We start from the raw sequence: 13,457 nt of genomic DNA, 5'->3' as shown, positions 1-13,457 counted from the left end.
CCCACCTTCCTTCACTGTGTATCTCAGTTTACGTTGTCAGATTCCTAGGAAAAATGATCTGATTGGCCCAGCTTGGATCAGTCAACTCTGAGCAGAGGACAGTGTAGGTAGAAAAGCCATGACATGCGATTGTGTGAGCTGGGCTGCCATCTTTGTTGTGTCTGCTTCACATACCTCTGATGTACCTCTGATGTAGTGTGGACTCCAAGGGCTTGCTGTCATTAAGACTCCTGTGACATCTGTGGTCCAGTATAAAGGCATTTCTTTACTTCTTCAGATAGGCTCTAAGTTAGCCTTGGTTCCCCCAGAAGTAGACCTTAAGTTTCCCTAAAGGCAAAAGCAGAACCTGGGTTTCCACAAATGCAAAGGCTTATGCAATAGGAGTTCATTTGCAGGTGTGGTCTCAGGAAGCAGGTGGGAGAGAGACACGAAGAGTGAAATATGAGAGAGACAATGCAAGTATTATCAAGTTGGCCACTGCTATAAGCAATCAGTTGCTCGATATCACAGAATATGCTGAGAAGTATTATGGAATATGTCTCAGAACCTGCCAGAAGGATCCAGAATAAAGGGGGAAGCATTTGTCCCTGGGCTTCTATTGCCAATTTGTCAAGCCTATGGGGCTTTAACTTCCTTGTACTTCTGGATCTCTCAGTGGCCTGGGACAGGAAGCAAGAGTCACTATGGCAATAGCTGTAGTATTTGAAGTAGCACATGAGATGTCCAACACAGGCTTTTATTAAAAGGGCTCATTAAAAGATACCATTCTCAGGTGTTCATTAAAAATCAGTCAATCACACAAAAAACTTGTAACCTCTCAGAATTGTAAGCAATTTAAGATCATTTAGTTTAATCATTTACCATTACTTTTCCTTATTTTTGGTGTCTTGATCCTTAGTTCTTTTCCTTTCACCCTCTGATCTGAACAGGCCAGTCTCACTCTTCCTGGAGGAAGTCATTTTCATTTATGCCTTCATACCTTTAAGTTGCATTCCTTTAAAATGCTTCTAGTGCATTTCAGAACCCTGAGAAGCTACTTTGTGGCCCTTCCAGTGATAGCCTGTGTGAAAAAGGCTTTCCAATGATAGCGTTAGTACAAGTAATACTTTGATTTGTCTCTGATCCTCTTGGTAGCTAGTAAATTTGAAATGTAAATGACCTTGCTGAGTTTTGCTTATTTGGTTGGTTTTTTTTTTTTAAATGAACATGCAGAATTTAAATGCAGTTGAGCAAACTGGGAAAGAATGGTGTGATGGTGTATACTGGAAATATATTGGTTTCAAAATGCATTTGTTGTCCTCAAATAGATAACTGTTGCTTCATTATTCTCAACTATATTTCAAAACAGTGAACACATATAGGCCCCAAGACACAAATTGGAATATATTCCATTAAAAAAATCCATACATTTTCTTCTTTTGCTAGTTGTTAAAAGTCCATAAACGAGCACATTAGAAGATTTTGCAGTTTAATTTCACTTTCAGATGGTATAACTAAGATGTAGATATGCATTTATTAATTTGTCCCAGAGTTGGTAGCATTTCCAAAATTGTAACTTCTGTGTGTCAGACTAAGTTGTTTTCTCTCTAGTGTTTAACACGAGTCTACCTCACATTTTCTTTTTTTAATTTTTGTGTTTTTTTTTAATTTTAATTTTTTGCCTGTCCTCATGATTCATAGGTATTTCTGCTCTGCAGGCACTTCTGTAAATTTCAGAATGAAATAATTTTAGCAAAGTGTGCTGGGCCTTTCTTCTTTAGTTCCGTAATACATTATAATTTTCTTTATTTAGAAACTTCGAGTACTATCTTATGCCACTTGCATTTTATTTATAAGAACTTAATGTACATATCCCATTTTTCTTTTTCATTTCATTTTACTTGGTAAAATTAATGACTTTAAGTTTCTATCATTATTGCTTTGCTATATTTAAATATACTTAATAAATTACTGTAATTTAAAAATAATCTCTGCTTCTCTGGTACTGTTTCTTTTATTATAATAACAAGATTTATTAAAATTTGTTAAGTATAATTTATTATGTAAGTTGTATAGATGAATCATGTCTGTATTAGGTAAGCAGACAATTGAGCTACTTTCCAGAAATGAAATACTCTTAAGTATTTCAGATAGTGTTCAGTGGTTTGCAAAGATTGACTGTTTTGAAGACTACAAGTTTTTCCTCTGAATTAATTTGGTTTATAGTTTATTGCTTTTTTGCCAGATATAACATTTTGAATTTATATGTGACTGCTGTGGCCTTCAACAGTTCTTCCTTTAATACAGCAGGCTTACTGTAAATAATTTTGTACGATAGGTTTATAATATTTCATGTTAAATTTACTCTTCCTGGATACATGTTATAAAGCCTTGGCTCTGGAAACTTCTTCAACTCTTTACTTTTTTTTAGGATTTTCCTGTTGAACCAGTCATAATTGGAATAGCTTTACTACTACTACAGTCTCCGGCAAGTCAGCAGAAGCCAATCTTAAGTCTAGGTAAATAAAAATACACTCACAAGAGTAAAACGTAAGTATAACACAAGTATTGGCAGGAGTCACTTGAACTACATTTCTTGCTGTGCTGTAGAAAAAAAGTCCTGTGTACTTTGAGTGTCCATTCTGGAATTTTTCTGTTTAGTCATTATCAAATAGAACTTTCTTTTTCTTATCCAAAAAGGTGTTTTGTGCAAGGTTCCATATACCATAATTTACCAAGTATCTCAGCTGTTCGTTAGGAGATTATGATCTAAATCATATAGCAGTGACATTGGTAAATATTTTGAAGGGCATGCCAGCTTATTCACACTTGTATAGCAAACAGAATCAATAGCATAAAACCCTTGAAGGAAAATAAGTGTTTAGCATTTGCGTTTGTTTTTAAAACTCTATATACATGTACTATTCAAAACTGGTGCCACATTGAACGAGACTTAATATATGATTATTCTATTAACCTGCCTAGAACAAATGAAAGATAACATTCTTCTGACTCTCCAGTATTGACTTAAAGAAAAGTGAGGAATGGGGCTGAAGGGAGGCAAAAGATGTTCTGTTTACGAATAATGTGGTAAAGAATCAAGGTGCCAGGTCTGGCAGATTGGCAAACAAGTCACGCTTTTCAAATGCGGCTTTTACATTAATGTTGCCTTGCTTTAGTTGGGCCACCATAATCCATGTAGTAATGTAGGATCTTGTCTAAATTATGATGTATATGTTATGATGCCATGATATATTGAAACACTGCCACTTTCATTTTTAAAAGGTGCTTGAGGTAGATACCGATTGTGTAGCTCATTCTTCTGGGCATTTTAATTCATCATGATTTTGAGGGTAAATTGCTCTTTCATGTACAGTCTGTCTTGGAAATGGCTTTAGCACATGGAGGGGACCCTTGGCTGTTTTAAGGGCTTTGATTCCTACCCTGCTTTTGCTTATTGGCCCTATGCTCTTTGTACCCTCCTCCCTAGGCCCTTTCTGAACTGCTTTTGCCTTTTTTTCCCTTACAGCAGTACGCATGACATTCTCCTATAGGTATAATTTTCCAGTCCAGTTACTTCTGACAGCCATAGTTTTGTTATTATTATTTTTGCGGTACGTGGGCCCCACTGTGGTGGCTTCTCCCATTGCGGAGCACAGGCTCCGGACGCGCAGGCTCAGCGGCCATGGCTCACGGGCCCAGCCGCTCCGCGGCATGTGGGATCCTCCCGGACCGGGGCACGAACCCGTGTCCCCTGCATCGGCAGACGGACTCGCAACCACTGCGCCACCAGGGAAGCCCATAGTTCACCATTTTTAAGTGTACAATAACGTGCTTTTTAAAGTAAATTTAGAGTTGTGCAACCAGCACCACAGTCTAGTTTTAGAACATTTGCATCAACCCCCCTCCTCCAAATTTCTTGTGCCCATTTACAGTTAATCCTCATTCCCACCCTCAGCCCCCCAAAACACTAATGTGCTTTCTGTCTCTAAATATGTCTCTTCTGGATATTTCATTTAAATGGATTTTGTTTTTTGACCAAAAAAAAAAAAAAAAAAAATTCAAAGCCACAGAGAAACCACATTCCTAATTCTGAAGCTATAGTCCTTTATTGTGGCTCATGTATGATAGGCTGATACAGGTTCAAACACTCCAATACTTTTATTATTTGTTGGATAGAAGACTTTTTCTTTTGTAAACCAGTGTCTCTGATTTGAAGTTACTTTAGATAGATTGAATAAACCATATTGAAAACTATTGAGCCAGTATGTCATGTTGAAAAGTAATGAAAAACTATTGTTTAGTAGATTGGGAAAGAGTGTTCAAAGAAATACAATAGCCAAGAGAATATTTGTTATTTCAAATTTTAAAAATGCACAGCACTGATACAATGTTATGCTTCTTAATTATTAACACTGGCCTTGATTGTAAATAGCAATTTATAAAAATGCCTGGAAGATCCATAGTAAAGAATATAGAAATGTTTGTATTATATGAATTTCATGTTTTGTTAAAGATAATGGATTTTCATAATAACTGACAATTATGGATTAAGACTAACATTTAGGCAAAAAATGTAAATTAGTTGTGTCAGAGCAGCAGGGGTTTGTATTTCATGCCATGTTCAGGTTTGACTTCCAAGTGATTTAAAATATAATATTGGACTTCCCTGGTGGTCCAGTGGTTAAGACTTCATGCTTCTACTGCAGGGAGTGCGGTTTCCACCCTTGGTCAGGGAACTAAGATCCCGTATGCTGCATGGCACCGGCAAAAAATAAAAATCAAAAAAATTTTAATTTTTAAAAAAATTTTTTGAATTTGAATTTTTTTAGTGTAGTGGGGAAGTTAGTTGATTACTTTAATAATCTTGCTCTGTAGCCTACAAATAACATCTTTCAGTAAATCAGCGTTCATTCAGTAACTGAAAAGAAAGTATATTTATTCTTTAATTCATTCTGCTTGTAGTCTAGGGGAGACTATACATGTAAGTAAGTGATTGTACATGTGTGTATATTTCTGATGTGTAAGTTGAGTTTCCATGTTAAAAACAATACTATAAAAATGCGTTGGATTGTTAGGCTGGTTATGGACTTTGAGACTTTGCTGATTTGCTTCTTAGCAGTTACAGCTGAAGGACAGCCCTGCTTCACCTTGTTTACTTCTGCATCTCTTGATACAATTCTCAGCTGGGTTTGTAAGAGAAGCACACATGTTGATCTTGTTATCCATAGATCAGGAGCTCTGTGGTCTCTTGGTTCTGTGGAGGGCAGAGGATCTGACAGGACATAAAGGCAAAAGTTGAATTTTAAAGGAATTCACATTGACCTAAAAAAGAGCTGATTTGACTTTTTGACATATGATATGCATTATCTCTAAAAGTATCATCAAGTTTTCAATTATATACATTAACAGCTTATTTTAGCTAAGAGTTAATTGTTTCATTCTTTTTATTTCTAAAAGGATAAGGTTTATCATCTTAGTTATGTGTCTGACCCAGTTGTAAAGGGGCAAGAAAACTTTTTGCATATTACTCTTAAACAAAATAGCATTTTATTTGACTGTAGTATTAATTTTTTTTTTTTTTTTTGCGGTACGCCGGCCTCTCACTGTTGTGGCCTCTCCCGTTGCGGAGCACAGGCTCCTGATGCGCAGGCTCAGCCGCCATGGCTCACGGGCCCAAACGCTCCGCGGCATTTGGGATTCTCCCGGACCGGAGCACGAACCGGTGTCCCCTGCATTGGCAGGCGGACTCTCAACCACTGCGCCACCAGGGAAGCCCTGACTGTAGTATTAATTTTAAAACTGTAAATTGTTGTTTTGATAACTAGCTCTGAAGCTTCTGTCTTCTGCTGAGGGTCAGAAAATCCCAAAGTCCTCCTTGCTGCTAGTGATGCCAGTTCTGCAGATATTATCTTCTACTGCCTTGAAAGACTGTATATCCCCAGACGAAGAAGGACCCTCTAGGCAGCAGTTGGCTCTAAACCTTTTAGAAATGGTACAGCAGGAGTGCTACAGAGACGACCACCAAAAGGTAATGAGTTCGTCCTTGTTTCTCTTACATAAAGGTTAATTGGTAATGTGGGGTTTAAGTCACTGCCGATAATCTCACCTCCTAATGATGTATCTGTCTGGGTTTAAATTCTGTCATTGAACTTTACCGTTCTGTCAGGCACTGGTGTAGATGTTAGTATATTCTTCTGGACTGTGAGGGGGCGGTAGTCCGGCTGTGAAATAAGTTTTGGAAATGCTGTGTAATCTTTGTTGCTTGTTGAGTTGCCAGTGTACATTAGTAGTTAAAGGTCCTGAGGAATCCTGCAGAAAAGGAGCTAGTTCTATTTAACCTAGTGCTTCTCCAACATTTCTGAGCATGGAGCCCTTTTTTGTCATCACTGTCAGTTAGTGCGGCTTATTGCTAGACCTGCCACAATCCATGGTGGGGAATCTCAGTTGCCTGGAAGTTCTGGGATCTGTAAGAACTAAGAGGCTTTTGATGCCTCCTGTATGTGACCCTACTCTGCTGTCACACTCCATTCCTATCCCTGCCTGAGGGCCTCTTACCCCACTCTGCTTTGTCAGTCTCACGGTTCCTGTTAGAATAATGTAGAAGTATTGTCAGTGTCTGGTTAGTGGCTGGGTTCTAGGCCTATATTCGTCAGACTTTTTCTTTTTTGGTACTTGAGTTTTGCCTCCGGTAAAATGTAGTATTATTCCCAGCTATGACTTTTATGGGGATTGAATGAGGATTAAAGAAGATAAAACTGGTGAAGCATCTTAAGTCGCCAGAGAGAGAGGCATTACATAAATGCAAGCTAGTGCCTCAGTTCTGTCTGCAAAAGCAGAGATTCCTCTAATAATGTATGATTAAATGTTCTGGCAGCAAAAATCCAGCCATTGTTAGGGATTGCTGGTCCTGTTCCTTGTTTGATCATACAGCAGAAAGTAGCCTACAGGCAAATTGAATGTATGCTACAGTTTCCTCAATCCTAATTGTTTGACTAAAACTTTAAAACTTGAAATAGGTAATTGATTTGCATTAAGAGAAGGAAGTTCTTGCATCTGCTCTGACAGGACTACGCACTGTGGCCAAAAATTTCTAATAGCCTTTTACCTTCCCTCTTGGTTTGCCCATGGAGAACAATACTTGGATTCTGAATGGGGGTAGGGACAGGGCACTATTTCTGAGAGTTCTGTTCCTTTAAATCATGAGTGATATGTACTGAGGATCACCCTAAATCGAATGTGTAAGTACTCAGCTTACTACTTGTTCAGGTGTGAGTGAATCTTATTCATCAGCACTAATAGCTGGATTTTTCTCTTCAGCAGCTGGTGAAGAGGGAGGAGGAAGGAATGCTATTAGGGGGTAAATGCCTCCTGATGCTAGTGTGCTGCTTTCTTGAGCCTTTGAGTGGATATATGATCACCCTTTAAAATAATTTAAGCCACAGTTTACTGTTGGCTTTTCTTCTGCACCCGTCCAGACTCTAGATTCCAAACATACCTGTAAATTTAACTTGCCCCAAACCCTCCGAGTCTCTTCCTGAATCTTTGCTTTTGCACAGGATGATCTTTTATCTCCTTTGCCTGATCTACTCATTCTTCAAGACCCAGCCAAGTGTTCTCAGCCTCCCTGGGTCAGAATTCATTACTCTCTTTCCTTTGCATCCAAGTACTTTTAGCATTACTCAGTTGTGTTGTGTCTTAATTTAGGGGGTACATATTTGTACATTCGACTATGCTGTGAGCTCACTGAGGGAAGGAATCTTGGCCCTTTTCACACTTTGCCTTTATTCTCTAAGCATGTTAATATTTAAATGGCAACAATTGTTGAACTTTTGGTATTTTTTCCACCCTAGGTGTTTCTGCATTATCTTTTTCAGCTGATTATAGATGGGAAAATTAAAAATAGCAGTTGTTAAACTGAATACTCTATTTTCCACATACTTAAAGAAATAGGTAACACCCTAGCTTATTTGTCTTTGCATCCTCCACACTTGACCTATTGTTGGCCGCATAGTAGACATTCAAGAAATTTCTGTTCAAGGAGGAATGTGTGCTTCTGATACGAATACAAAAGATCATTTTACTGTCTTGATTTATTACAGAAAGACTTTGTTTGAAATCACAGAGTTTTGTTGTTTATATTTTTATTATTTATTTTTGAATTGGTGACTCCGACTTAAGAGTGTTTGGTTTAGAAATAAAGCGTTTCTTCAGAAGTACAATTCTTCTGATAAATGAAACAAAGGGTAAATATACTGTACCATGTAGTTCTCTATTACCTATCCATTTCTGAAATGTTGATAACCAAGAAATAAAACATATTTTAACTTGTCCCAATTTCTAAGAATTAAAAAAGATATCAAGCCAGCCATTCATCTCTTTCAAATAAAAGATTAACATAATCTAATAAGCTTTTATTTATTTATTTATTTATGGTGTATGAAAAACAGGATCCCTTTGTAGCTGTTAAATGTGATATTTAAAACCACCTATTTGTGTTCTCCTAGGTGAAAATATCAAACACTGGTTGTAAACTCTAAAGTCCTTAAAATCTTGCTGCCCCCTACCCCAAAGATTGTTGGGGGGAGGGTGGAGAAAGCGCCAGTGTATGAGTCAGGGTCTAGTTAGGAGAGAGAAACCACACTGATAATTTGAACAAAGAAAAACTTAATACGAAAAATGGTTAACTAGTAAAAGGTGTTTAATTATTGAAAGCTGTAAATGAGGCTCTAAGGAATATCTCAATAACCAATGTAGGGAACAGTTACTACTTCTAGGGCTGAGGGAGAGTACGCAAGGATGGAACTAAATGGATCTCCCCGCTCAAGGCTGATATCACAGCTTGTTGGAAAGATTGCAGTTATGGCCTGCTAGCTGGTGAAGTGTGCTGGGAGTGCCATAGGCCAGAGCTGGGACACAGGAAGCCAACCGCTGGGGTCTCTTGCGTGCTCTTGGGAGCCATGGTTGGGTGAAATAAAGTGGGAAAGAGACTTAAAAGCTAAATTCCTGCAATTATATAGTAGGGCAAGATTCAGCTCTGGAGAAATGTTTTAGTCAACAGAAAGATTTAGAGACAGTGTGACTGAGCTAGGATTTGTCATACATTTATTCACTGGTACTTTTTGATAATGTACTTTATTCAAACTTAAATAAAGTACTGTGAACTTTATTACCTTGGAATAAAGCAGTGCCTAGTAGGTTTCATTCACAGTTGCTTTGAAGTAGTATATAATAAGCAGAAAGCATTTTGAATATTTGTCTCTTAAAAAAATCAAAATTTGTAATAGATTGTTGTCCTATTTGTAGCTAAAGTTAACATTTATTGAGCACATGCTCTGTGTAAGAAGTTATATGGGTCAACTCATTTCTCACAGTAACTTTGAAATAGTTTTGTTTTGCCATTTCCAGCTGTGTGGCCTTGGACTAATGGTTGAAGCTCTCCGCCCTTGGCCAGATGGGCAACAAAGCCCCTGCTTCATGGTGCTGTTTATTAAGCATGTCTTACGTTCAGGCTCCATTTTAAGTGCTTTGCCATATATTAAGTCATTTGATTTTATCTCAAACTCTTTGAGGTAGCTAATATTAATGGTCTAATTTTATCCAAGAGTTAACTGAGGCGTAGAGAAGATAGGTAACTTGCCAAGGGTCATGCAGTGGGAGGCTGGTTATTTTTTTTATTTTTAATTTTTTTTCGGTACGCGGGCCTCTCACTGCTGTGGCCTCTCCCGTTGTGGAGCACAGGCTCCGGACGCGCAGGCTCAGCGGCCATGGCTCACAGGCCCAGCCGCTCCGCGGCACTTGGGATCTTCCCAGACCGGGGCACGAACCCGCGCACCCCGCATCGGCAGGCGGACTCTCAACCACTGCGCCACCAGGGAAGCCCTGGTTATTTTTAAAAATAGATTTATTGAGATAAAATTCTCGTACATACGCTTTACTCATTTAAAGTACACAACTCAATGGCTTTTAGTATATTTGCAGAGTTGTGTACACAACAACACAATCAATTTTAGAACCCTTTTATTACTCCAAAAAGAAACTACTCCCAAATAATATTCCATTGTATGGAGATACCAATTTTATTTTTTCATTCATCCGTTGAACATTTGGGTTATTTTAATCTTTTGGCTATTGTGAATAATGCTGTTATGAACACTCCTATACAAGTTTTTGTGTGGACATAGGTTTTCATTTTTCTTGGGTAGATACCTAGGAGTGGAATTGCTAGGCCATATGGTAACTCCATGTTTGATCATTTGAGGAGCTGCCAGACTTTTCCAAAGCAACTGCACCGTTTTACATTACCACTAGCAGTGTATGAAGGTGCCAGTTTCTCTGCATCCTTGCCAACACTTGTTATTGCCTGTCTTTTTTATTATAACCATGCTAGTGGGTGTGAAGTGCTATTTTGTTGTGGTTTTGATTTGCATTTCCTTGATGATAATCTTATAATACTCATTTTACAAGTGAAGAAATTGAAATTAGGGAGGTTAATTAACTTCCCCTGATTGAACAGGTAGTGGATGGTAGGATTGAGATTCAGATTTTGTCTGTTTGACAAATAGAGTTTAGATTTGCCTATACTCTATTGCCTCCACTTCGTTTTTTTGAGTTTTTTTTTAGCTGAACAGTGATTTATCATCTTTGTGCTGAACTTGGAGTTAATAACAGCATTTCAGATTTACAGGGAAACGGTAAATCAATAGTAAGTTGAAGTAAACTGGTTTCGTAAAAGCTTTTGGTTGGAAGTTAAAAGGAATTAGATCTTGGGCTTCTATCGTTGTCTTTTTTTTAACTTTTTATTTTATATTGGAGTATAGTCGATTAACAATGTTGTGATAGTTTCAGGTGTACAGCAAAGTGATTCAGTTATACATATACATATATCTATTCTTTTTTCAAATTCTTTTCCCATTTAGGTTATTACATAATATCGAGCAGAGTTTCTTGTGCTATACAGTAGGTCCTTGTTGGTTATCCATTTTAAATATAGCAGGTGTACATGTCAATCCCAAACTCCCTAACTATCCCTTCCCTTCACCTTTCCCTGCTAGTAACCATAAATTCGTTCTCTAAATCTGTGAGTCTGTTTCTGTTTTGTATAAGTTCATTTGTATCATTTCGTTTTAGATTCCACACATAAGCAATATCATACGATATTTCTCTTTCTCTGCCTGAATTACTTCACTCAGTTTGACAATCTCTAGATCTGTCCATGTTGCTGCAAATGGCATTATTTCATTCTTTATAATGGCTGAGTAATATTCCACTGTATATATGTGTCACATCTTAATCCATTTCTCTGTCGATGGACATTTAGGTTGCATCCATGTCTTGGCTACTGTAAGCAGTGGTGCAATGAACATTGGGTTGCATGTATCCCTTCGGACCATGTTTTTCTCTGGATATGTGCCCAGGAGTGGGATTGAATTGAAGTGTCATATGGTAGCGCTATTTTTAGTTTTTTTTTTTTTTTTTTTGTGGTACGCGGGCCTCTCACTGTTGTGGCCTCTCCCGTTGCGGAGCACAGACTCCGGACGCACAGGCTCAGTGGCCATGGCTCACGGGCCCAGCTGCTCCGCAGCACGTGGGATCTTCCTGGACCGGGGCACGAACCCGTGTCCCCTGCATCGGCAGGTGGACTCTCAACCACTGTGCCACCAGGGAAGCCCTATTTTTAGTTTTTTAAGGAACCTCCATACTGCTCTCCATAGTGGCTGCACCAATTTACCTTCCCACCAACAGTGTAGGGGAGGGTCCCCTTCTCTCCACAGCCTCTCCAATGAAATACCACCTCACACCAGTCAAAATGGTTATCATTGTCTTCTTAATAACATGGATACCGGGGATGGTGTTCATTGTCTTTTGGTGATAATTAACCACTACCAAGCCTCTCAACTCTTGACTAGATTCTTCATAGAGGTGTAGAGTTGAAGGACTCTTTAAGGCTTTATCTTTTCCAGTCTTCTGCTTCTGGTCTGGTGAGTGATAAATTCCTTCTAGCAAAACTGGTCCTACTTTTAAGTATCTCTAGGTTTGTTTCCACACTCCCTCTCCAGATCAAATCCTGGCCCCATTTTTGTTAAGCCTGTTTTAGTCAACATTATAGATAACTGTTGTTCTTTTAAGTTAATGAAAATCTATATTGTTCACCTGCATTCACGATTTCTTTGTCAGTCCTCTTTAGACAAAGAAGTACTACCAGATGTCTTATTGTTAATATTTAGTGTACCTGAAAATTTTTATTAGTTTTTTTAAAACATTTATTGGAGTATAATTGCTTTACAATGATGTGTTAGTTTCTGCTTTATAATAAAGTGAATCAGTTATACATATGTCCCCATATCTCTTCCCTCTTGCATCTCCCTCCCTCCCACCCTCCCTATCGCACCCCTCTAGGTGGTCACAAAGCACCGAGCTGATCTCCCTGTGCTATGCGGCTGCTTTCCACTAGCTATTTTATGTTTAGTAGTGTATATATGTCCATGCAACTCTCTCACTTTGTCCCAGCTTACCCTTCCCCACCCCGTTTCCTCAAGTCCATTCTCTAGTAGGTCTGCATCTGTATTCCCATCTTGCCCTTAGGTTCTTCATGACCTTTTTTTGTAGATTCCATATATATGTGTTAGCATACGGTATTTGTTTTTCTCTTTCTGACTTACTTCACTCTGTATGAAAGACTCTAGGTCCATCCACCTCACTACAAATACCTCAGTTTCGTTCCTTTTTATGGCTGAGTAATATTCCATTGTATATATGTGCCACATCTTTATCCATTCATCCGATGATGGACACTTAGCTTGCTTCCATATCCTGGCTATTGTAAATAAAGCTGCAATGAACATTTTTGTACACGACTCTTTTTGAATTATGGTTTTCTCAGGGTGTATGCCCAGTAGTGGGGTTGCTGGGTCGTATGGTAGTTCTATTTCTAGTTTTTTAGGGAATGTCCTTACTGTTCCATAGTGGCTGTATCAATTTACATTCCCACCAACAGTGCAAGAGGGTTCCCTGTTCTCCACATCCTCTCCAGCATTTATTGTTTGTAGATTTTTTGATGATGGCCATTCTGACTGGTGTGAGATGAAATCTCATTGTAGTTTTGACTTGCATTTCTCTAATGATTAATGATGTTGAGCATTCTTTCATGTGTCTGTTGGCAATCTGTATATCTTCTTTGGAGAAATGTCTATTTAGGTCTTCTGCCCAATTTTGGATTGGGTTGTTTGTTTTTTGATATTGAGCTGCATGAGCTGCTTGTAAATTTTGGAGATTAATCCTTTGTCAGTTGCTTCATTTGCAAATATTTTCTCCCATTCTGAGGGTTGTCTTTTTTTTTTTTTTTTTCGGTACGCGGGCCTCTCACTGTTGTGGCCTCTCCCGTTGTGGAGCACAGGCTCCAGATGCGCAGGCTCAGCGGCCATGGCTCACGGGACTAGCCGCTCTGCGGCATGTGGGATCTTCCCGGACCAGGGCAC

At 38.6% G+C, this 13,457-nt stretch overlaps 1 protein-coding gene across 5 annotated transcripts in view; it reads left to right on the top strand.

The window, feature by feature from the left end:
• The window catches only part of FOCAD (focadhesin), a 313,712-nt gene that overhangs the window by 90,749 nt on the left and 209,506 nt on the right, over positions 1–13,457 (top strand). For all 5 annotated transcript variants that reach the window (XM_019934890.3, XM_019934889.3, XM_019934891.3 and 2 more), the window contains exons 9-10: positions 2,411–2,498; positions 5,808–6,010. In XM_019934890.3, coding sequence (XP_019790449.1) covers positions 2,411–2,498; positions 5,808–6,010 — 291 coding nt within the window. The remainder of the gene's footprint in view (positions 1–2,410; positions 2,499–5,807; positions 6,011–13,457) is intronic.

The sequence above is a fragment of the Tursiops truncatus genome, chromosome 6, assembly GCF_011762595.2.
Source record: "Tursiops truncatus isolate mTurTru1 chromosome 6, mTurTru1.mat.Y, whole genome shotgun sequence".
Taxonomy (NCBI): Eukaryota; Metazoa; Chordata; class Mammalia; order Artiodactyla; family Delphinidae; genus Tursiops; species Tursiops truncatus.
This window is presented reverse-complemented; position numbering and strand designations above follow the sequence as displayed.